The sequence below is a fragment of the Pelodiscus sinensis genome, chromosome 27, assembly GCF_049634645.1.
Source record: "Pelodiscus sinensis isolate JC-2024 chromosome 27, ASM4963464v1, whole genome shotgun sequence".
Taxonomy (NCBI): Eukaryota; Metazoa; Chordata; order Testudines; family Trionychidae; genus Pelodiscus; species Pelodiscus sinensis.
This window is the reverse complement of record NC_134737.1, coordinates 12,499,409-12,522,760: the sequence shown is the minus strand read 5'-3', so window position 1 is coordinate 12,522,760 and position 23,352 is coordinate 12,499,409. Positions and strand designations below refer to the sequence as shown.

General features: G+C 56.6%; 1 protein-coding gene across 2 annotated transcripts; it reads left to right on the top strand.

The window, feature by feature from the left end:
• Nucleotides 1–1,866: 1,866 nt before the first annotated feature.
• Nucleotides 1,867–22,607, top strand: SMPD2 (sphingomyelin phosphodiesterase 2). 2 transcript variants are annotated; one of them, XM_075909990.1, is made up of 12 exons: nt 1,867–2,061; nt 2,747–2,944; nt 9,451–9,631; nt 12,670–12,766; nt 12,894–12,970; nt 18,912–19,005; nt 19,105–19,194; nt 19,688–19,770; nt 20,023–20,155; nt 20,499–20,603; nt 21,239–21,395; nt 22,024–22,607. In XM_075909990.1, the coding sequence occupies exons 3-12, from the start codon at nt 9,582–9,584 to the stop codon at nt 22,365–22,367; spliced, it is 1,230 nt and encodes a 409-aa protein (XP_075766105.1). In that variant the 5' UTR covers nt 1,867–2,061; nt 2,747–2,944; nt 9,451–9,581; the 3' UTR covers nt 22,368–22,607. The 2 variants fall into 2 exon arrangements, with proteins under 2 accessions (XP_075766105.1, XP_075766104.1); XM_075909989.1 differs by lacking the exon at nt 1,867–2,061 and having other exon boundaries at nt 2,289–2,944.
• Nucleotides 22,608–23,352: the final 745 nt, after the last annotated feature.

Sequence of the window (23,352 nt, the reverse complement as noted above, 5' to 3'; positions counted from 1 at the left end):
GCTAGAGGCGATGTAGATACGCTGGAGGGCAGGGATAGGGTCCAGAGTGACCTGGACAGATTAGAGGATTGGGCCAAAAGAAATCTGATGACGTTCAACAAGGACAAGTGCAGAGTCCTGCATTTGGGACGGAAGAATGCCAAGCATTGTTACAGGCTGGGGACCGAATGGCTAAGTAGCAGTTCTGCAGAAAAGGACCTGGGGATTACAGTGGATGAGAAGCTGGATATGAGTCAACAGGGCGCCCTTGTAGCCAAGAAGGATAATGGCATATTAGGGTGCATTAGGAGGAGCATTGTTAGCAGATGCAGAGAAGTGATAATTCCCCTTTATTCGGGTCCAATGAGACCACATCTGGAGTATTGTGTCCAGTTCTGGGCCCCCCAACTATAGAAAGGATGTGGATGCATTGGAGAGGGTCCAGCGGAGGGCAACCAAAATGATTACAGGGCTGGAGCGCATGACCCATGAGGAGAGGCTGAGGGATTTGGCAAAATGCAGGGCAATGTAGCACTTTAAAGACTAACAAGATGGTTTATTAGGTGATGAGCTTTCGTGGGCCAGACCCACTTCCTCAGATCAAATAGTGGAAGAAAATAGTCACAACCATATATACCAAAGGATACAATTAAAAAAATGAACACATATGAAAAGGACAAATCACAATTCAGAACAGGAGGGGGATGCGGGGGGGGGGGGGAGGAAGGAAGGTAAGTGTCTGTGAATTGATATTAGAGGTGGGGAGAGTGGGATGTTTGTGAGTTAATGGTATTCGAGGTGATAATTGGGGAAGCTATCTTGATAATGGGTAAGATAGTTCAAGTGTTTGTTCATTCCTTTTTGGAGAGTGTTGAATTTTAACATGAATGACAGTTCAGAGGATTCCCTTTCAAGGGAATTGGGTTTGTTTAGTCTGCAGAAGCTAAGAGTGAGGGGGGATTTGATAGCAGCCTTCAACTTCCTGAAGGGAGGTTCCAGAGAGGTTGGAGAAAGGCCGTTCTCAGTAGTGACAGATGGCAGAACAAGGAGCAATGGTCTCAAGTTTCAGTGGGTGAGGTCGAGGTTGGATATTAGGAAAAACTATTTCCCTAGGCGGGTGGGGAAGCACTGGGATGGGTTCCCTAGGGAGGTGGTGGAATCTCCATCCCTTGAGGTTTTTAATTCTGGGCTTGCCAAAGCCCTGGCTGAGTTGATTTAGTTGGGATTGGTCCTGCCTTGGGCAGGGGCCTAGACTTGATGACTCCTGAGGTCTCTTCCAGCTCTCTGGCTTTGTCTACACTGGTGACTTCTTGCGCATGTGTTCTTGTGCAAGAAGTCTTGCGCAAGAAAACATCCACACTGCCATGTGCGAGCTGTGCTTTTGCGCAAGAGCCCCCATGGTGGTGTGGCTTGCACAAGAAAGCTCTGGTGGCCATTTTAGCCATAGGGCTTTCTTGCGCAAGAAATCCCTGCCAAGCGTCCACACTGCCCTCTTGAGCAAGAGCTCCTGCGCAAGAGGGCTTACACCTGTTAAAAAAGAGTGTAGTTCTTGTGCAAGGAGCCCTCCCTTACCACGCCGTACTGTAAATTTACTTGCGCAAGAGCAGGCGGGCAGTGTGGACGCTCTGCAGATTCTTGCGCAAGAAGTCGCGAGTGTAGACGTTGCCTATGAGTCTATGATTCTAGGTTTTTGTTTCTACTGGTGGTGCCTATTTACACATGCTTCAGTGCTGTGACAGGGCGCCTGCCCTGCACTGGGCCTTTAAGCCCAAGGCTCAGGCCCCGAGCCTGAGGGAAGCTGGAAGACCAGCTGAGATGGTTAGGCTAATGAGCCCAGCTGCCAGCTATAAAAGGAGAGGCCCAGTTGCTGGAGAAGGAGGGCAGGGCTGACTGCAGAGGCAGCAAGAGCTCCTGGGAGGGATACAGCTGCAGGAGAGGGACTGGAGAGGGAAGCTCTCCCTCAGCAGTTGCCGGGGACTCCAGGAGAGGCCTGGAGGAAAGCAGAGGCGAGTTGGTGTCACCTGGAGACTACCTGCCGAGGGGACGCTGGCCTGGAGATCGCAGCCAGCTGGGCAAGGCCAGGTAGGAAATGGCCCAGGGCAGGAGCTGGAGGCGCCCCTCTTAGCCCGAGAGACTTGGTGGGTTTTGGCTAGCTAGCCCCACCGAGGGAGTGACCCTATACCTGGTTGCTCACAGGGCCCGGACCCGGTGGAGTAGGGTGGGCCCGGGTCCCCCTACCGGGGGGGTGCCCAGCTACGACGAGAATCTGTTTGTAGACTCGGCCTGTTTAAAGGGCCAGTATAAACTGCTGTGAAGCTGATGATGAGCAACCCATACAGACTGTAACTCGCCCTGAGATGGGCCATGTGAAGACAGTCAGGGGGCACTGAGGCTACTGGGGGGCGTGCGCCCCATGACAAGTGCATACAAAAGTTATTTTGCAGATGGCTGAAAAAGATTATAGGGAGCATTGCTTGCAACTAGTGTTCGCTGTAAGCTGAATGCTTGGGTGGCTGCCCAGGAGAGATTCAAATGCTGCCCAGGTGATCAGTGCCCACAGCTGGCAGCATGCGTTTCTACAGCCTCTGCGCAGCCACACATGCCTAGGTGCACAGAACAACATTTATTCTGCACATGAATGGGGAAAAAATAGAAGGAACATTGGCCACAGGCCTCTGGCCCCAGCATGGGGGACCCACCAGCCAGCCTGAGTCACGCGCAGCCTATAACACCCCCTTGTGCCTCACTTGCTACTTCTTCCCTCCAGCCGCCATGCGCAGACACAGAGCCGCCGCACAGCCCCCCGGTACTTGTAGTTCTGCGCCCGGCCCGCGGGATTGGCTGTTCCCCCAGCAACAGGCGGCGGCCGCGGGGGAAGGACTCCAAGCCCCAGGATGCCCCGCGCGGCCAGAGTGGCCGCGGCAGCTGGCTCAGCCGGGGAGCTGGCGCGAGCCGCAGGCGGCAGGTGAGACACCCCCAGCGCGCGCCCTGCGGGGAGGGACCGGAGCGCCCATGTGCCCCTCGCGGGGCGGGGCTGCGCGCGCTTCCTCTGCCCGCTGCCTTGCAAGCTGCCCCGCCGGCTGGTGTCTGCGCGCGCGGGGGGGGCGGGCAACGCGGTGCCCCGCTCCCTGCCCGGCATTTTGAATCACTGCGCGTGCAGACGGCAGCTCGCCGCGGGGGGGGGGGGAGTCCCTGGTTCAGGTTGTTGCGGGGGGGGGGGGGGGGAGTCCCTGGTTCAGGTTGTTGCAGGCGGGGGGGGGGGGGGGGAGTCCCTGGTTCAGGTTGTTGCAGGCGGGGGGGGGGGGGGGAGTCCCTGGTTCAGGTTGTTGCAGGCGGGGGAGTCCCTGGTTCAGGTTGTTGCAGGCGGGGGAGTCCCTGGTTCAGGTTGTTGCAGGCGGGAGGGGGGGGGGAGTCCCTGGTTCAGGTTGTTGCAGGCGGGAGGGGGGGGGGAGTCCCTGGTTCAGGTTGTTGCAGGGGGGGAAGCGGAGCCCCTGGTTCAGGTTGTTGTTGGGGGAGCCTCTGGTTGAGATTGTTGCGGGGGGGGGGGAGCTGACTTGCTGCCCCCTTCCGAAAGCCCTTGGGGGGCGGGCCGATGTGGGGCCCGGTCTGCGGCGCCCCGTCGGGCTCGTGGGAGCGCCGCGCCCGCCCGTTCCCTGGCATAAACCAGACTTTTTATAACCATCCCCAGGCCGCGGGGTGTGTGTGTGTAAGCTTCCCAGGGTAAGGTGCCCCTGCACCTCCGTAACCAGGCTCAGCTTGGGGCCGATTTGACGCTGCTGGGTTTAAAACAGAAATGTGCTGGGACCCGACGTCTGTGCAACCGGACACGGGACAGTCACAGACTCTTCCTCTCCTGCTGACTTTGGGCAGTGGCCTGTTTCCATTGCATTGTTGTGGCAGCTTCAAAGCAGCTCTGCCCTGCAGGGGAGTGGATTCTCAATGAGAAAGCCCTTTCGCCCAGTGCACGCCTTCCAGACGCATGTGACCTGTAATTAAACTGTTCGTTCCACAGACGCCCAATACTGCACAGCTCAGATGCAGAATCCCGGTTCTGAACTTCCTTAGCTCACATGGTTAACTATCAAGTAACTTTTAGCTGGTTTCATATCCTGTCTATGACTGTGCATGACCCCAAGTATTATAGCTGAGCAGTAACCATAGCAACTCCCTCTGTCTCCTTTTAATATGGTCATGTTGTTTATAATATATCGCAGAGTGGGAAAGACAGGAACACAAACATAGGTTTGCTTTTTAATAAAAATCCCCATTTTAATGAAGTCCAATCCATGAGTCATGGGACGGAAGATTGGTTATGTCAGCAGCCTGGAATTCAGGAGGTTTGGTTATGCCAGCAGCCTGGAATTCAATCCCCAGTTGTGCCACAGGCTTCCTATGTAACCTTGGGCAAGTCATTTATACTCTGTAAAATGCGACCTATGATACTTCCTTTCTCCCATCCTTTGTCAATCTACATGGTAAGATGTGTAGGTATTTGGGTTGTAAACTGTCTCTTACTTGGGGTACCTACAGCACCCAGCACAATATCTTGATTTTGGCTAGGTTGCTGTTGTCAGATATAAATATAATGATTACAGTAGGATCCCAGAATTACAAACTCACCAGCCAGCCACACCCCTTATCTGGAAACAGAAGTACCCAGGCAGCAGCAGAGACATAGAAGATTGACAGATGCGTGCACACACCAGCAAACGCAGTTCAGCACTTGTGTGACAGCCTCCATTCCTGAAGTGTTCACAACACTAAGGTTCTCCTCTTATGTAATTCATCACTTGTTTGTAGGAAGACTGCAGGGTATTAATTTAAATCCTTTACCCACGTCAGCACAAAGGGTGAATTGCCCCAAAATCCATAGTGGGCAGGGTGGCGTTCTCTGATAGAAAATGTTTGTGATCCCATTAGGATGTGCTGTGACTTAGATAACCAGTCACCGAACACAAATAATGACTTGCAAAATGACTCAGTCTGCAGATGAGGTGTCCGCGCTATTCTGCAGTACAAGACAGGAGGACTAGGTTATTTAAATGATTCACTGACCAAAACTGGGACTATGTTCATATGGTATCCAGCTGGCTCTAAGATACAGCAAAACATGGTAACAAACCGATAAGGTTGGCAGGCGTCAGAACTATTCATTTCTGTAGAAGCTCCTTTATCTATAGTGGTGACAGCCTGTCCTTTTGGTCAGGAAAAGTTATGTCCATCTAGGGGCTTGTCTATGCTAGAAAACTACATTGCGTTAACTAACTAAAGTGTCACACATGAGTGTGCACAGTTTTGTGTAATAGGGAACATCATGTCAGCCGATTGTGGGTACAGACTTAAAAGACCATCCCTACCTGTGATGTTCCAAATAGCCATCAGTTTGTTACAAGTATGATGCCAGCCTACAGGATATCTCACGCTCTTCCTACAGTTTTTGAAAATAGTTCCCTGTAGACCAGTGGTCCCCAACGTGGTGCCCGCGGGCGTCACGGCGCCCACCAAGGCATTTATGTGCACCCACCTAGTGATCAGGGCCGGCCTGAGCCATTTTTGTGCCCTGGGCACCCAGCAGCCCCAAAAGGTTGGGGACCACTGCTGTAGACCAAGCACTAACCCATTTCCAGCCCAAATAATTTGGTTTTTTGGAATGCTATGAAAATGCTTTGGGGAGCTGGATGGGCAGAAGAATTATAAAGCAAGTCATCTCGCGACAAGTGTCACCAGTACATAAATAGACAAAACGTTCCACGAACCAATGCTGAAGTGCAGCCGCCTCTGGGGAGGAACGTTAGAAGCTGTTTCATCCGACAGTGCAGCACCATTGTTGCAGGAGTGGAGACTAGGGAGGTGGTTCTGTTCGATAACACCGCTTCAGACTGTTGAAGCTCGAGCTCCTCTTAAAGGAGGAATTTTGCCTTGTGAGCGTGATTGTTATTAAAACGACAATTACGACATTACCAGCAATTGAAAGGTCAGCCCTGTACATGCCCGGTAACAATATTTACTGTGACTGAAGCAGCAGGATTCTACACACTGCACAGTTGCACAAGGCTGGGGTGGGGGTGGGGGTGGGGGGGGGCGTCTGCAGAGAACTGAATTAAAACCTTGAAATTGTACAATACGCAGTTACGCAACCCCAGCGTCCCACATGTCAGATAACTAAGGAAAAGATGTGCAAATGCCTGTGTTAATACACAATGGGGCTTGCAAATTTAAACACAGAGTTCCGGAAGTGAGAACCTTTGTGGATTTCAGAGCAAGGTTAATTCCGCTTCCTTGCTCATATCCTGGAATTTTGATGGATCCTTAGGTTTTTAATATTTTCCCCTTAATTCATACAGTGTGTGCAATGTTGAGTGAATGAATGGAACCGTGCTCATCTTAACTCTTTCGCTTACTGCACAGCCTGTGTTTAAATGTGCAATTTTCAAATTGCATCGAAAGGTTCTGCACTTATAAGGGCTGTACATTAGGCGGTACGTGTTCCCATTCCTAACATACAGCACAGATGGGGAGCTCGTGAGTAGGGCCTGCGTGGACTCATCCGTTAGCCCTCGCGGTTACATGCAGACCCCCCTCCCCCAGCCCCACTGGTGCCTCTGTATCTTTTAAGCTGCGAGCTCCGGCTCCCACCTGCCCCCTCCCCTGCATGTAAGTGTGTGTGACAGCACGTCGGGGAGCCCCTCAACCCTGTACCCCTGTCCGCAGCAGATGTGACTCTGCCAGCCAGTAAAATAGAAAGGGTTGATTGCTGCTCCGAGATACAGCCCAGCATAGGACCGTAAGAGGATAGACTAACAGCCCTAGTTCCCTTGGGAAAAGGTGTTACACTGGTTAGTCTGCTTCCTCCATGCTCTCCCTGCCTACCTCCTCCCCAAGCCACACCCTTCCTTTGTTCAAACCCCTTCCCTGGTCAGGTGAGAACCGGTTGGGCCATTGTCTACTTGACATGAGGGCCCTCGGGGCGACCCCTGCTGGGCAGTGCTTACAGACAGAGGCCAGTAGGGGTCACCCACAGCCTAAGTCCAGTGAATGCCCAACCAAAATGGGCTTAGGGCCACTACAGTAGATAGCCCCCCAGTGTGTAACTGCTGAAAATTTCAGAAGTTGCATGTTTACAAAAATAACCACGTTTTAACGTCCCTAAGCTACGTCTAGACTGGCATGATTTTCAGCAAATGCTTTTAACGAGTCGTGGGCAGAGGACAGGTGTAATGAGCTGCCTCCGTCCTTTGCCCCCAAGCAAGCTCAGGTGGCCCTAGTTATGTAAAATGCAGGACAATGTAGCACTTTAAAGACTAACAAGATGGTTTATTAGATGATGAGCTTTCGTGGGCCAGACCCACTTCCTCAGATCAAATAGTGGAAGAAAATAGTCACAACCATATATACCAAAGGATACAATTAAAAAAATGAACAAATATGAAAAGGACAAATCACATTGCAGAACAGGAGGGGGATGCGGGGGGGGGGAGGAAGGAAGGTAAGTGTCTGTGAATTGATGATATTAGAGGTAGGGAGAGTGGGATGTTTGTGAGTTAATGGTATTAGAGGTGATAATTGGGGAAACTATCTTGGTAATGGGTGAGATAGTTCAAGTGTTTGTTGAGTCCTTTTTGGAAAGTGTCGAATTTTAACATGAATGACAGTTCAGAGGATTCCCTTTCAAGTGCAGATGTAAAAGGTCTTTGTAGCAGAATGCAGGTGGTTAAGTCATTTAGAGAGTGTCCTTTCTGGTTAAAGTGGCAAGAAACTGTTTTCTCTTTGTGATCTTGTCTGATATCTGTTTTGTGGGCATTAATCCTTTGGCGAAGTGTCTGAGATGTTTGTCCAATGTACATAGCCGACGGACACTTTCGGCACATGATAGCATAGATTATATTTCTGGATGCGCAGGAATATGTGTTCTTGATCTTATAACTCACTTGGTTAGGTCCAATAATGGTATCAGCAGAATGAATATGTGGACAAAGCTGGCAACGGGGTTTGTTGCAAGGGAAGGTACCAGGGTTGGAAAGTGTGGTATGTGCTGTGGTGGTTGGTAAGAATCATCTTGAGGTTAGGTGGTTGTCTATAGGAGACTATGGGTCTCCTATAGGAGATTATGTGACGCTTGCAGATCCTCAGGAGGAGAGGTTCTAAGCTCCAGTCGATATTTGCTTACTTAGTGCTTTCCGGTAACTTTGGGCACTTGTCAGCCTGATCTCCCTCCCTCGCAGGGTCCCAGAGCTCAAGTTTCAGCCCAAGCCCAAACATCTACACTGTGGTTTGTAGCCCCATGATCCAAGCTCCGCAAGACCCTGACCAGCTGGTATTTCATTGCCACAGAGATATACCCTACTTTGCAAGCCCAGTCAGCTGCCAGCTGCAGCTGTTCCATGAGTCTTGTATTGCAGGGTGGCAGAACCCTTAGTGGCCCATCTACAATAAAATTGACATTGTCTGGGGAAAAACTAAAGTCTCCCCTATGTGACAAGTGGCCTCTGCAGAGATTAAAAGAGGAAGGCTACGTCTACACTGGCACCCTTTTCCGGAACAGAAAAACGGAACAGTTTTCTGTTATATTTCCAGAAAAAGCGCATCTACATTGGCAGGATGCTTTTCCGGAAAAGCACTTTTTCCGGAAAAGCGTCCATGGCCAATGTAGACGCGCTTTTCCGGGAAAAAAGCCCCGATCGGGGCTTTTTTGCGGAAAAGACTACTGTACTGTCTACACTGGCCCTTTTCCGGAACAGTTTTTCCGGAAAAGGACTTTTGCCCGAACGGGAGCAGCATAGTTTTTCCGGAAAAACACTGACAATTTTACAGTAGATCGTCATTGCTTTTCCGGAAAAGCAAGCGGCCAGTGTAGACAGCTGGCAAGTTATTCCGGAAAAGCGGCTGCTTTTCTGGAATAAGTGGCCCAGTGTAGACACAGCCGAAGAGTTTTCCAAATTCAGAACAAATTGATTGTTTCTCTCTGCCTGGCAGAGAAGAACCTGGCCAGTTTCACGTAGAAGCGTAATCTGTTTTACAGCCTGGCTCTCCTGCACTTGCTGAGCTGCGGGGCTGTTTGGGTGGCAGCCACAGGTGTCTGGGGAGGGAGGGTATCGTCTCCTTGCCTGCATCAGGTGGAATTCTTGGAAAAGAGGAGACCTGCTGCCTGCCCGTGTGCGTTTAGCGAGTGGAACGGTGCCCACTTTCATCTGTGCATGGCCCTTTAATTTCTGACTCCCTCTAAGCTGCAAGTCCTACTCCTGCACTTTCCCCTCCTGCCGTCGCCTCCCATCTGCTGCCTCCGGAACTTAGCTGAGAGATGCACCTACCGCCCTTGTTGAAACAGACACACGGGCGTTTGTGCCGAGTGCCAGCAGACGTCCCTCCCCCGCCCTCTCCAGCTAACCTGCTGACATGCAGCTGTCTTAGTTACACCATTGCAGCCAGAATCCCTGTGGCCTGGCAAAGCCTGACGCCTCTCTCCTTACCCAGCTCAGCTGCAGGGACAGAGAACCCGTAGCTAGATGCCTGGGACCGCGGGGGGACTGTGATTCAAGCCAGCTCCAATCTTGCTGGCATCGGCGTCAGAGAGTCCCCTTGCTTGCCACCCCCTGCTCGCCGCGATGGACACGGAACCACCACTGCAGCTGCGCATCTTCGATCTCAATTGCTGGTGAGTCGCCGTTTGTTTGCTCTTTCACGGGAGGAGCAGAGTTCAAAGGTGGAGGGTGGCACTGCTGGGCTGTTACCCCCAGGGGGGCCTGGACGTGCCACGGCACAGGGGTGACGTGCAGCCAGGGGGCCTGGACGTGCCTCGGCACAGGGGTGACGTGCAGCCAGGGGGCCTGGACGTGCCACGGCACAGGGGTGGCGTGCAGCATAGGGGGCCTGGACGTGCCTCGGCACAGGGGTGACGTGCAGCCAGGGGGCCTGGACGTGCCACGGCACAGGGGTGGCGTGCAGCATAGGGGGCTTGGACGTGCCACGGCACAGGGGTGGCGTGCAGCATAGGGGGCCTGGACGTGCCTCGGCACAGGGGTGGCGTGCAGCATAGGGGGCCTGGACGTGCCTCGGCACAGGGGTGGCGTGCAGCATAGGGGGCTTGGACGTGCCACGGCACAGGAGTGGCGTGCAGCATAGGGGGCCTGGACGTGCCACGGCACAGGGGTGGCGTGCAGCATAGGGGGCTTGGACGTGCCACGGCACAGGGGTGGCGTGCAGCATAGGGGGCCTGGACGTGCCTCGGCACAGGGGTGGCGTGCAGCATAGGGGGCCTGGACGTGCCTCGGCACAGGGGTGACGTGCAGCCAGGGGGCCTGGACGTGCCACGGCACAGGGGTGGCGTGCAGCATAGGGGGCTTGGACGTGCCACGGCACAGGGGTGGCGTGCAGCATAGGGGGCCTGGACGTGCCTCGGCACAGGGGTGGCGTGCAGCATAGGGGGCCTGGACGTGCCTCGGCACAGGGGTGACGTGCAGCCAGGGGGCCTGGACGTGCCTCGGCACAGGGGTGGCGTGCAGCATAGGGGGCCTGGACGTGCCTCGGCACAGGGGTGGCGTGCAGTATAGGGGGCCTGGACGTGCCTCGGCACAGGGGTGGCGTGCAGCCAGGGGGCCTGGACGTGCCTCGGCACAGGGGTGGCGTGCAGCATAGGGGGCCTGGACGTGCCTCGGCACAGGGGTGGCGTGCAGCATAGGGGGCCTGGACGTGCCTCGGCACAGGGGTGGCGTGCAGCATAGGGGGCCTGGACGTGCCTCGGCACAGGGGTGGCGTGCAGCCAGGGGGCCTGGACGTGCCTCGGCACAGGGGTGGCGTGCAGCATAGGGGGCCTGGACGTGCCTCGGCACAGGGGTGGCGTGCAGCCAGGGGGCCTGGATGTGCCTCGGCACAGGGGTGGCGTGCAGCCAGGGGGCCTGGATGTGCCTCGGCACAGGGGTGATGTGCAGCCACGGGGCCTGGATGTGCCTCGGCACAGGGGTGGTGTGCAGCCAGGGGGCCTGGATGTGCCGTGGCACAGGGGTGACGTGCAGCCATGGGGGCCTGGACGTGCCTCGGCACGGGGGTGACGTGCAGCCAGGGGGCCTGGACGTGCCTCGGCACAGGGGTGACGTGCAGCCAGGGGGCCTGGACGTGCCTCGGCACAGGGGTGACGTGCAGCCAGGGGGCCTGGACGTGCCTCGGCACAGGGGTGACGTGCAGCCAGGGAGCCTGGACGTGCCTCGGCACAGGGGTGGCGTGCAGCCAGGGGGCCTGGACGTGCCTCGGCACAGGGGTGGCATGCAGCAAGGAGTTCCTCTGATCTCTCAGCACGGTCCCAGTTATTCCATCATGTGGAGGGCTTGAGCGCCAGGGGCCCTGCTGCCTCCCCCAGCCTCAGTTCTCCTCCTGTGGGGATGCTAGTAAAAGTGCCTGTGCCGCCCAGCGGGACTGCAGGGCCCCGGGCGCAAAGCACCTGGCGATCCTGGAGCGTGAGATGCTGGCAGTGGCAGTGTTGTCGCGTATCAGACGTGAGCCCCTCGCCGCCCACGCCCCAGAGCTGCCTTTTGCCGGCTCTTTTCAGTCTCACTTCTCTCCCCCAGGAGAGGTGCCTGGAATTGGGCCGGGCGCTGAGAGGGGTGTGTGAAGTGTGGTGAAGCGGGGTGCTCCGGTCGCAGGGGCTCTGTCACCGGGACACGGCAGGGCTGCGGTTAATCCCGCCCTCCCCACTAGCTGCAGCGCTGACCTGTGGGCCTTGCATGCAGGAGTTACACGGTGCTGGGCTCTCTGCCCACTCCACCTGGGTCCCTCCTACTCTGTCCATTTGCACTGAGCTGCTCTCCTGAGCAAGGCCCCCCTATCCCCACCCATACTGGGAGCCTTGCACGCCCGCCGTGCCAGCCTCCTCAGCCCAGCCTGCCAGCCCTGTCCCGGGCACAGCTGATCAGCTCCTGTCTCCTGCCATGGCAGCTCTTGCCTGCAGGCCCAGTGGGCACATTGCGGGTTGGGGGGGTGAGGGATCGGCTCAGCTAGTGTGTGTTGGGTACACGCTTCCCCCAGGTCCTATGCATGGCACCTCGTGTGACCCCTGCAGAGCCAGGCCAGGCCTGCGCACCCCGCCCCAGTGAGGGCTCTCCTTTTGGGAATGGCTCCGTGGCATCACTGATGTGAGATGCAGCCGGGGCCATGAAGCTCCATCGAATTTAGATCCCCTCCACCCTTCCTCTCTACCCTCTCTTTGCTTCCTAGTCCTGGGTCTGGTCTGATTTTAAACCCAGCTCCTCATGCAGATGCAGTGCCCATGTCCAGCCCTGGGTGTTCTGTGAACTCGGGTAGAAAATGTTTCAGTGTCCCCTGATCAGCTGAGCCTGCCCCCAACCTCCAGTTGGGTGCCCTGCCGCATGCTGGAAATTGGTGCCCAGAGCAGCCTCCCTGCTTGCTCCTCTGTCCCTGCAGGTCAGCCCTATGGGAATCTCTCCTGCTTTGAAGTTGCGGTGAGCACACGAGGCTAAAGGGAACCTCCTGTCCCTTTTGCACCCTGCCCCAACCAGGATGGGGGCTCCAGGACGCCGCGTCTTTGGAGGGTGATCCTGGCCATTCAGAGGTCTTCCGGCACACGAGCACCCCTCCCTAGACAACTTTCCTTATGCCTGCTCGGGGCGCTAGGAGCCAGAGCCGTGCTGGGCGGGAGCGTCTGTTAGGGATGCCTGTCACAGCCTCTGCTTCTCCCCCCAGGGCGATCCGCTACTTGAGCAAGCTGCGGCAGGAGCGCATCGGACTGATTGGCGACACACTGAGCCAGGAGGGCTTTGACTTGGCGCTCTTACAGGAGGTGAGGGCCGGGAATTGGAGTGGAGGTGAAGGAAGAGGGAGGGCAAGGATCAGGGAGCTAGGCTGGGCTGGCTTCTCTTCCGTGACTCGAGTTCCAGCCGTTCTCAGCCTCCCTTCTGCTTTTCCAGGTGTGGAGCGAGAGGGACTACTGTGAGCTGAAACAGAAGCTGGCTGCCCACTACCCTTACTCCCACTACTTTAAAAGGTAAGAGGAACCAGCAGTCCTGCTTGCTTCTTGGCACATCTGAAGGACCCTGGCAGCCTTAGTGTTGCAAACTATCGGGACCTTATCATGAGCCTCACAAGTCTCAGCTCTTCAACCCACATGATTCTGCGAGACGGTGGCTTTTCTGAAGGACCGTGTGAGATTTCTGGCTCTCCTGGCTGCGACACCGGGAGGCACGTAAAGAGAGCCAGGGGGGCGGTTTTGTAAAAGATCTTATGATTGCTAAGCCAGTCTCCTGAGTTTTGAATGCTTGGGGTTGGTGTAGGCCCTGGGCAAAGAAGCCGTGGGGCTTGCAGGGGCTCAGGATGGCTTCATGGCCGCTTGGGTGCTCTCTCCTCTGCCTGCGTCGCACAGGTGCTGGCTCAGCGAGCAGCCGTCTGCTGTGTAAAAGGCCCGTGACAGTCTCCCCAGGCAGCTGGCACCTGGCAACACCCAGTCAATACGCTGCCCTTGAGCGATAGACGAGGCAGGAGGGGGATGGGGAGACGCACCAGTCACCACCCTACGGCTCTGCCTAGCAGGGGTAAAGGCCGCACAGCTGCCCTGGTGCACACGGAGCAGCCTGTGCGGTTCTGTGCTAGCACAGCAGCGGCAAGCTTGGCTTCCATTTTAATTTACTATGAACTGGCCAGAGCAAAGCTAAGCACTAGACGTCTCCATCGCCTAGTGGCTACGGTGGTGAGCGGGGATGTTGGGGGCCACAGCTGAGTTCCTGCCTGCAGCAGAGGGGCTCTGCCCCTGCAGCGTCTCCTCTTGCTGAAATAGTGATCGGGCCAGCAGCAAATTGCTCTTTTTTGTCCCTCTGCTCCCCGGACAATGGGAGATGCCTGTTGCAACCGCAGCCCATGTGCTCCCTGTTTAACTCCCCTCCCTTGCCAAGGGTAAGGGCCTCCTGCGAGCGAGCGGGGACGTACACAGCGAGCACCTGCCTCTCCCTGCGAGGCAAGAGCCCCCTGTTCAAATCTTAACAGGCGGAGGCCACGAACCAGGTTCTCCTACACTAGGTGAGCAGCCCGACCAGCGTGCTACCTGCACCCTAGTACTGCGATCTGTGGCACAGCGTCAAGAGGGAAGACAGAGGGGCCCTCCTCCTCCCTTTGCTTCCTCAAGTGGCAGGAAAGCCTCAAACCAGAGTTTTCAGCAGCCCAGCCCCTTTCCTTTTGGCCCAACTAATATTAAACTCAAGTGGCTCCGTGTCAATAAAGATCTAGGACACACCCTGTTGTTTTATCACCGGGGACTTTACCCCGGGCTTTTAACACCCTGGCCCTGAACCTTAGCCACTGAGCCATAGCCGGGCTCTGAGGCAGCCTTGGGCTGCCTGTTCATCAAGCGGGGCCCCATCAAGCCACACACTCAAGAGCATTTCCTCAGCAAATCCCATCTCCTGAGGCAGCGCTGGAATCTGATTGCATCATGCCCTGAGCACTGGCCTAGCGGGTGATTCGCGCCCTTCTCTTGGGCCAACCAGTACTGTGTTAAAATGGAAGAGATTCCCCACCCCCAAGCATAGCCCCTACTCCAGCAATCCCACCCGTACGTACCCGTCTCTCCCCACTCACAGATGAGGGAGCTCAGGCTTCGGGGGGGGGACACTGTCTTTTCTAGGTCTCTAAAGCCTTGGTCTACACCAGGAACTTTTTTTGAAATTTCAAGCGGCGCGTCCACACGACCAAGCCTGTTGTTGGGCAATAAAGGGCTGGTTATTGCGACAGCTGAGCACCTGCTTTCCGTGAGGCGTAACGCTTATTGCAAAATAGTGATTTCAAATTAGCGGTCGTGTGGCCACTCAGCGGCTGCTGTGTCGAAAGAGCTACGCCCCCAGAGTCATTCAAAGTCGTGCTGGGGCTCTGCGGTGAGGTAGCCCGGCCACACTGAAGGAGCCTGCCGCGGCCTCATTTCAAGGCTTCCCTGCTGTGTGGACACGCTATTTCAAAATGGTTCTCTCAGGAATTGTTCTTTTGAAATAAGGCCAGGCAGTGAGGAGAAACCTCATCCCACGAGGCATAATGGAGCGGTCGATAAAGGCTTTCGATGTCAATCGCGAAGCATCCAGACTACCCCGCTGTGCCAACAAACAGCTGATCGGCACAGCGCGGCAGCCATTTTGATGTAAATGAAGCGGCGATTATTTAAATCACCGCTTCATTTTCCTATGTCTACAAAGCTCATCTACATGGCTTCATCGACGGAGCCATGGAGTGTAGACATACCCACAGTTAACAGACAGCAGGTTTAGGGCAACCCTAATGCACGCAGCTTAACCATGCACTGATTTTCCTCCACCCCGGAGGCTCCATTGCTCTTTTGGGTGTTTCTGGGAGATCCATCTAAACCGAAAAGGGAAAGTGGACTCAGCTCATATTTCTTCAGCCCCTGGATATCGGCATCTCTGGACTGGATAACAACTGTTAGACTCAGTGATCTTAGACTCCTAGAATCCTAAGGCTGGCAGAGACCTCGGGAGTCAGCGAATCCAGCCCCCTGCCCAAAGCAGGACCAACCCCAACTCAATCATCCCAGCCAGGGCTTTGTCAAGCCGGGATTTAAACACCTCTAGGGATGGAGATTCCACCCCGTCCCGAGGGAACCCATCCCAGCGCTTCACCACCCTCCTTGTGAAATAGTTTTTCCTAATATCCAACCTAGACCTCTCCCACCACAACTTGAGCCCATTGCTCTTTGTTCTACCATCCATCACTACTGTGAACAGCCTCTCTCCAGCCTCTTTGGAGCCTCCCTTCAGGAAGTTGAAGGCTGCTCTCAAATCCCCCCTCACTCTTCTCTTCTGCAGACTAAACAAGCCCAAATCCCTCAGCCTCTCCTCAGTTTGTGCTGTCTGCAGCTTCTTTTGTTTGACGGGTTTGTTGCACTTACCAGATGATTTGCAGTTATGCCTGTTGATGGGATCCAGAGGCCTGCCCTGCCCTCCCCAGCCCCCCGTAGCTGACAGGCAGCTGCGTTCCGTGTGCACCGCTCTCTCTGGTCGCTCACAAGCTCACTGCACTCTCGGGGTCACGGGAGACGCCGCAGTGTCTGGGCTTGTTCCAGGATCAGTGTCTTTCAGCCCCGACTTTTATATCTCGGACAGACAGTTCAGCAGCAGCAGTGCATGCTGGGTAGCGTCTATGTGGAGAGCTGTGGCTGAAGGCTGCATCTCACATTTTTGTTTGTCGCAGCTGCTGCCACTGCCTTGAAATGGGCAGTGCAGGAATACGTGGTCAGAGCCTCGTCCCTTGTGCAAAACTGCTTGTGCTTCCCACAGCCTTGCTGGGAGATTGCCTGAGGGCCACATCGTGCCAGGCACTGCTGAAGGGTCTGGTGGGCCGGCGCGCTGCTCTGTATCAACTAGCATGAGATATGCCTGGCTTCTCCTCGGCTTGCATCTAGCACCATTCGCATGGCCTCACGGGCAGCGGAATCATCCCTGCTAACATCTCAGATGCTGTGGATTGGCAGTCGTCTCTCCAGCAGCAGGTGGAAGAATTCTGCTCCAAGTTCACCCGACCAGAAATGCATCTATCACACGCTGAGGAGGAGGCGGTGTGACTCATAACATAAGAACGGCCGTACTGGGTCAGACCAAAGGTCCATCTAGCCCGGTAGCCTGTCTGCCGACAGTGGCCAGCTCCAGGTGCCCCAGAGAGGGTGGACCAAAGACAATGATCAAGCGATTTGTCTCCTGCCATCCCTCTCCAGCCTCTGACAAACAGAGGCCAAGGACACCATTTTATCCCCTGGCTAATAGCCTTTTATGGACCTAACCTCCATGAATTTATCCAGCTTCTCTTTAAACTCTATTATAGTCCTAGCCTTCACAGCCTCCTCTGGCAAGGAGTTCCACAGGTTGACTACACGCTGTGTGAAGAAGAACTTTCTTTTCTTGACTACACGCTGTGTGAAGACTCGGTGGTTGGGGTGGAAGTCTGACCTAGTGGTCAGGGCAGGAGGCAAGCCCGTGGTCAGGGCCAGGAGTGAGGAAGAGGAGGGAGGCAGGGGTGAGATCTGGAGGGCAGCAAGTGTGAAGCAAGGGCTGGACAAAAAGCTCGTCTGACCTGGCTTAAACAAGGATCCGCTGGCCCTGGTGTCCAATCAGAGAGCTGGGACCAGACGAGCTCATTAGGCTGCTGGGTGCCTCTGCCCTGTGCTGGCTCATTCCTGACAGTCTCGGCACAAACTTCTCCTTGGGTAACGTGTGTCCATGAACTGGGCCCAGTCCAGAGCCTCATGCCAGAGCATTCTCCGCTTCTGCTCGGTTCTCACCATGTGCCCGCGCCACGTCTTCAAACGCTTCCACACACGGTCGAGCTTTCTCCCCCTCTGCAAGAACATTGTTCATGGCCTGCCCGGGGGGGCCACCCTTTTCCAGCATCCATTGCCTCTTTCCTACGTTGGTGGATTTAACACCACGGTCCCTCTCTGAGCATGGCTGATGACTGACGCATCATACATGGGGGCTTCCACAAGGATGTCTTCCACCCTGTGCCACAGCACCAACATCACCCGTGAAATCCATTGCACAAGGCATGTCTCCCACGGCAAGGCGCCCATGGTCCAGTTCGCTTTGATTCCTCCATTTAATGCAGAAAGTTGCTTCGTCATACACAGCGTAAGTCCACTCTTGGCCTAGAGAGTGGAACATACCCTGAAAATATTTCATCGGCGTGCACACTGCAGTAGCCTCAGCTGCAGGGGAAGCAATCATTGGACAGCAGCCAATATTCAAAAAATATAAAATAGCCACAAAAACGTCTCCAATCAGGCTTTTCTACAAATAATGCCCAATATTTTGCTGTATTTCATGGTACTCACAGGCTCATACTGTCCTACGGCTGCATACCTTTGCTTTAACCGAAGGCAAAAAATATAGGCACATGCATAAAATACACTCCTGGTGCTAAATAGCTCCCAACCAGTACTATGTGGCATACACAGTTGCATTAGCATTGGACTTAGAAGTTTTCTGCCAGTTTTGATCAAAATTGGACTGTGTCTCTTTGAGCTATATGGCCCTTTTTGTACTTTTTCATAGACTCAGAACTGGATGGGATCATCAAGCCCAGTACTGACCAAGCACCAGCTAGACCATCCCTGACAGATGTCTATACCATCTGCTCTTAACTATCTCCAGTGATGAAGATTCCACAACCTCTCTAGGCAATTTAGTCCAGTTTTTAGCATTGTCGCGTGTACGCTGAGACCTACGGCAGCCACCGAGGAGGGATTCAAATGCTGCCCAGCTGATTAGCCGCACGCCTACCGTTGGCAGCATGTTTTTACTGGTGGTGCACGTCTGCACATGCCTCAGTGCATGTAACAAAATTTATTCCGTACATGGATGGAAAAAAATAAAGGGAATCCTGGTGCTTAACCACCCTGACAGGAAGTTTTTCCTACTGTCCAACCTAAAACCTCCTTTGCTGCAATTTAAGCCCCTTGCTTCTTGTCCTAGCCTCAGAGGTTAAGGAGAATATTTTTTCTCATTCCTCCTTGTAACACCCTTTTGGAGTGGGGGAAGGTTATGCAGACTGGATGCCCAACAATGGTTAACTACTATGTGATACATTAAAATGTCCAACATCTGCATGCACCTTGCTGATGGCTGCTGGATCTGTGTGGCACATAAGAGCAATGACATTTTTCTGGTTGATCACTTTCAGTCTGGCTGGAGGACTGCTGACACCCCCCCTCCCCCCCCCCCCCCCACACACACACAGACCCTTGCTACATAACCCAGCCCCAGATCCCTCCCAAAGCCAGGAATGAAACCCAGGCGTCCTGACAACCAGCTGCACTGTAGCTACCAGTCCCCCTCCCCTCCTCGGGGAGTCTGGTTGGAAGCCCCAGCGGGAGGGGAGGGCTGAGGGACAGAGCGGTGTGGCGCTAGCTGATGATGGGGTCTGTCGTTTCTGTTTTGCAGTGGGGTGATTGGCAGCGGGCTCTGCGTGTTCAGCAAATACCCGATCCTGGACACCTTCCTGTACCAGTACTCCCTGAACGGCTACCCCTACATGGTGAGTGCGGGGGGGCTGCCTACTTCGGGGTCCCAGGCTGCCCTCTGCGGTGCGGCTCGGATTGTAACCGGCCTTCTCTCTCCACTCATGTCCCGGCAGCTCCAGCACGGGGACTGGTTCTGCGGCAAGGCCGTGGGGCTCCTTGTCATCAAGATCTGTGGGGTTCTCTTCCACGTCTATGTGACCCACGTGAGTCTCGCTGCAAGAGGGGGGGGCGGGCTCTGACGGAGACGGGGGGGGGGGGGCAAACACCGTGCAGTCCGGCTTGAGCTGTCTCAGGCCATGTGGCCTCTTGCTATTTCCTGATCCCCTTTGCTCAATGACACCCCGCTAGGCCCTGCTGAGCCCCTTTAGGCCATCGGTGCCGCTGCCTCTCTGACATTCGCCCTCCACGCCGCCAGAGACTTCAGCACTCCCTCCCCCCGCCCCCACTGCTATGGCGTGGGACAAGAGGGGGGTGGGTGCTCAGGGGCACCCCCTGCCAGCACGGGGCCCTGCGCTAACCCGTCACCCAGGCGGGGCTGGACTCCCGCTGGCCAGCTGGAGGTAAAACGCCAGTTCTGGCTCTCCATCCCAGGCCTCTTGCCCGCGTCTCCCCGGCTCGAGACACTGAGGCGAGACCACAGGCCCTCTGGAGCTCCCGCGGCAAGCCTGCACTCATCCCTCGTCTCCCTTCCCCCAGCTCCACGCTGAGTACTGCCGGGAGAAGGACGCCTACCTTCCCCATCGAGTGGTGCAGGCCTGGGAGCTGGCGCAGTTCATCCAGTGAGTAAGGCAGCGACGCCAGCGGGGCGCTGTTCATACCCCCGTGTATCGTCTGGGCGTGTCCGCAGGCGAGCACCCAGCTGCTCCAGACCCAGCCACGGAGCGAGAAAATATGTATTAGGTGGGGGTGGAGTCCCTGGCTACTCCGGTCCCTGCCTCTCCCAGTAGGGGGTGCTGTAGCGAGCGCGACCAGAGGGGGGAGCTTGGTCGCTCTGCCCCGCCCCTCCCGCGTGACTCTGCCCCGCCCCTCAGGCATACCGCGAAGGGAGCGGACGTGGTGCTGCTTGGCGGGGATTTGAACATGCACCCCGGGGACGTGGGGATCCGGCTGCTGCGCGGCTGGACGGGCCTGCGGGACTCCTTCGCCGACACGGAGACGTTTGAGGTGAGCACCTTCCCGCAGGGTCCGGCCAGCGAGGAGCCACTGAGGCAGATGGGCGTACGAGCGGGACCGGCTGGTGTGGCAGGGGGCACAGACCGTCAATGCTTGCGGAGCCTGGGTTCTAGTCCCGTGTGCTGCAAGTGCCCCCAGCTCCCTCCCTGCCTGCTGTTCCCCCCACCTCCCTGTCCCCCACCCCTCCCAACCGCCAGCTGGGCTGCAGTCCCAGCAAGAGACCAGAGCCCCCTGCCCCTCAGCCGGACGCTGGCTCGCCTCCCTGCCCCTTCTGAGGGAAGGGCAGGGTCTGCTCCAGCCAGAGGGCACCGACTGACCTTGTGTTGGCTCCCAGGGCTGTGAGGACGGCTGCACCCTGGTGCCGGCCAACTGCTTCACGTCCAAGATGGACCTGCAGCCCTTCCCGCTGGGAATCCGCATTGACTACGTTCTCTACAAGGTACGAGCAGCAGAGCGGGGCGGCCGCATGCTGTGTCTGGGGCCGTGCGGGGAGACGGGAGAAGGGCAAGAGGCCGGCTGGGAATGGTCCCCCTCACACGCCAGCGGGTTTCTCTGTTCTCCAGGCTGGTATTCTGGCTGCTTCAGCCCCAGCATGGCCAGAGCCCGTGTGGCTGGTGTACCTGAGAACCTGGCTGTTGGGCTGAAAACGCTGCTTCTCCTTCCCAGTCCCCTGCCCCAAGCTCCCTTCTGCACCCACCCTCCGTCCCAGACCGCACACTCCCTGCATAGAAGTGTGGCCAAAATCTTGGCAAGTGTGGGCCCCCCATTAAAAATTATTGCCCACCCCTGGCCTTGAGCCACGGCTCTGCCCTGCTCGGCCTGTCAGGCAGGCCTGTGCTCGGCTGCTTCAGGCCGCTGGGCAGCAGGGAGTTATTGCCAGTAAAACTTCCTAGCTTGAGAGTCTTCTGCGTGGCTTGCGTAGGGCGCGTGGCCTCCCGGGTCCAGCAAGAGCTGGTGGGACACGGAGCAGCAGGCTTCCCTTCTGTCAAGTGGGCCACGAGGAGCTGCCGGAGGAATGGCCCCTGGGCCTGCGTAGCGCTCTGCCCCAGCGCCCTGCGTCTTCCCTTCCTCTAGGGCCTGTCCCACTTTGTGGTGAAGTGCGACAGCCTCGTGACCACCACGGGCATCGCCCCCGGTAAGAGCATCCCCTACTCGGACCACGAAGCCGTCATCGCTACGCTGTGCGTGAAGAGACGCCAGGAGGCCAAGGGCTTGGGCGGCAGCGCAGTGGGTGAGTGCCTGGGCCCCTTGACAGGGCGCACCTGACTCCGGGAGGGCAGCCCAGCCTGGAGCGCTGGGATCTCGAGGGAGCTCTGCCAGCTGGGGGTGCGCCTCCAACCACAGCCACGTCAGGCGCGGCGGGGGGGCGGCGTCCTCCGCAGGAAGGAGGCCACGCTAGCAGACGGGAGAGCGCAGGCCAGTTGACCAGGGCGAGCACGTGCCCACGGCAGCAATCCTGGGAGATGTTCGATCCCACAGCCTGCTCGCCTCCGTCCGGCTTGCACCGGGGTGTGTCACCCCACGGGACGAGAACACGACCCCGAATGCAGAGAAGCCAGCCGCAAAGCAAAGCCCCATGGGATACCTGCCCAGATTGCCTCGCTCATGCGCGCGGCTCCGTACCGGAGCAGAAAACCGAGCCCGCTGAGGGCTGTACGTGTCGTGGGCTGTCCTGCAGGCACCAGTTAGTGGGCAGAAACTCCATGCAAATTAACCCTCCCCCTGGAGGCCTTGGCAGCCACGCGAGCACCGTATCAGCACGGTGGATTCCTTTGGGGGCCTAGGGCTGTATGCGGGGCGGCCCAGGCGGCTGGGGGAGCCACCCCCTACTGCAGCTGAGCCCCCGTTGTCTCTTGCAGAGCCGGAGCTGGTGGACGTGGTGAACGAGGCCCGGACGGAGGTGAGGGTAGGGCTGCACGCCGCTGAGCGCCAGCGCTACACCAATGGCCGCATGGCCATCCTGGCCCTGCTGCTGCTGCTGCTGCAGGCGGCCATGGGCCTGAGCTCGCTGGTGGGCTGGGATTCCCAGCAGCCTTTCCCCAAGTTCTCCTTCTCCCTGCTGAGCCTGCTGGCTACGGTGGTGCTGCTGGTCTCGGCCGTGCTGTACGTCTTCCACACCATCGAGGTGAGGATGCTGCAGGGGACGGAGGAGCAGATGAGGCTGGCGCTCCAGGCGCTGCAGGACAAGCTCGGCTCCTTGTAGGACAGCGGCGGGGTGTCAAGGGACCAAGCAGAGCCTGGGTGCTCCCTGGATGGCGCTGCCTGCTGGCAATAGCTGCTCCGGAGAGCCGGGGCAGGCAGGTGGGTCCTTTGCCTTTGATTGCTCCACACACTTTTTTATGGGTTAACTTGATTTTTAAACAAGCAGCATTTGGTATCGGACCGATTGCAGCAGGTTTTACAGAGCAGCCCTTTGGGCTTCAATAAAACCTTTCTGAACAGACGATTGTGTTCACCCCGTAAGAAACAGAGTGCTTTTAACAGCTCACAGCAGGGGGAGCCGTGGGAGAGCTCTCGGCAGTTTCATAGGACAGAGCAGAGTCTGCTTTTCCCCTCTGCAGAAACGGGGACTGTAACACAGTCAGAATTGTCCGGCTGTCACTGAGGGTTGCTGGTTGCGACTGTTGTGCGTGTAGCTTTAAACCAACTGGCTCAGATCCTGGCGCAGTGAAACCTGAGTGACCACCCAGGGTTCTAGGCAGGTGCGAACAGGCAGGGCTGCTCCAGTACCCCAGCTGATGCTCGTTCAGGTGTGTGTGCCTGAGCTGCCGTGCACCTCCCATGACTGTAGCCAGACCCAGAGTGTCGAGTGGCTCCGTCACGTGCACAAGAAATTTCCTAACGTCCGGGCCGGGGAGCCCTGCGGTAGCGTGTCCATGAAGCACGCTGCCGTCCTTGGGACCACAGAGGGGTGGCTGGGCGCTGGACAGCAGACGCCCAGCACTGAGGCAAGCCAGTTTTACTGCTGCCTTTCAGAGTAGCCTGTTTGTGTAGACGCTGCCGTAGCAATCTGAGCTGGGGGGCGGGGAGTGTTTGGCAAGGGATCCCCAGGGGTTCCAGGTGGGCAGAGCGCCAGGCCCCTTTGCGAACCAGAGCCCTGTGGTTAGACACGAGTCTATCAGTCCTGGCAGGGTGGTTCTGAGAAGCTCTCTTGCAAAGAGGGAACTTAGGAGCTCATGGCGGAGCTC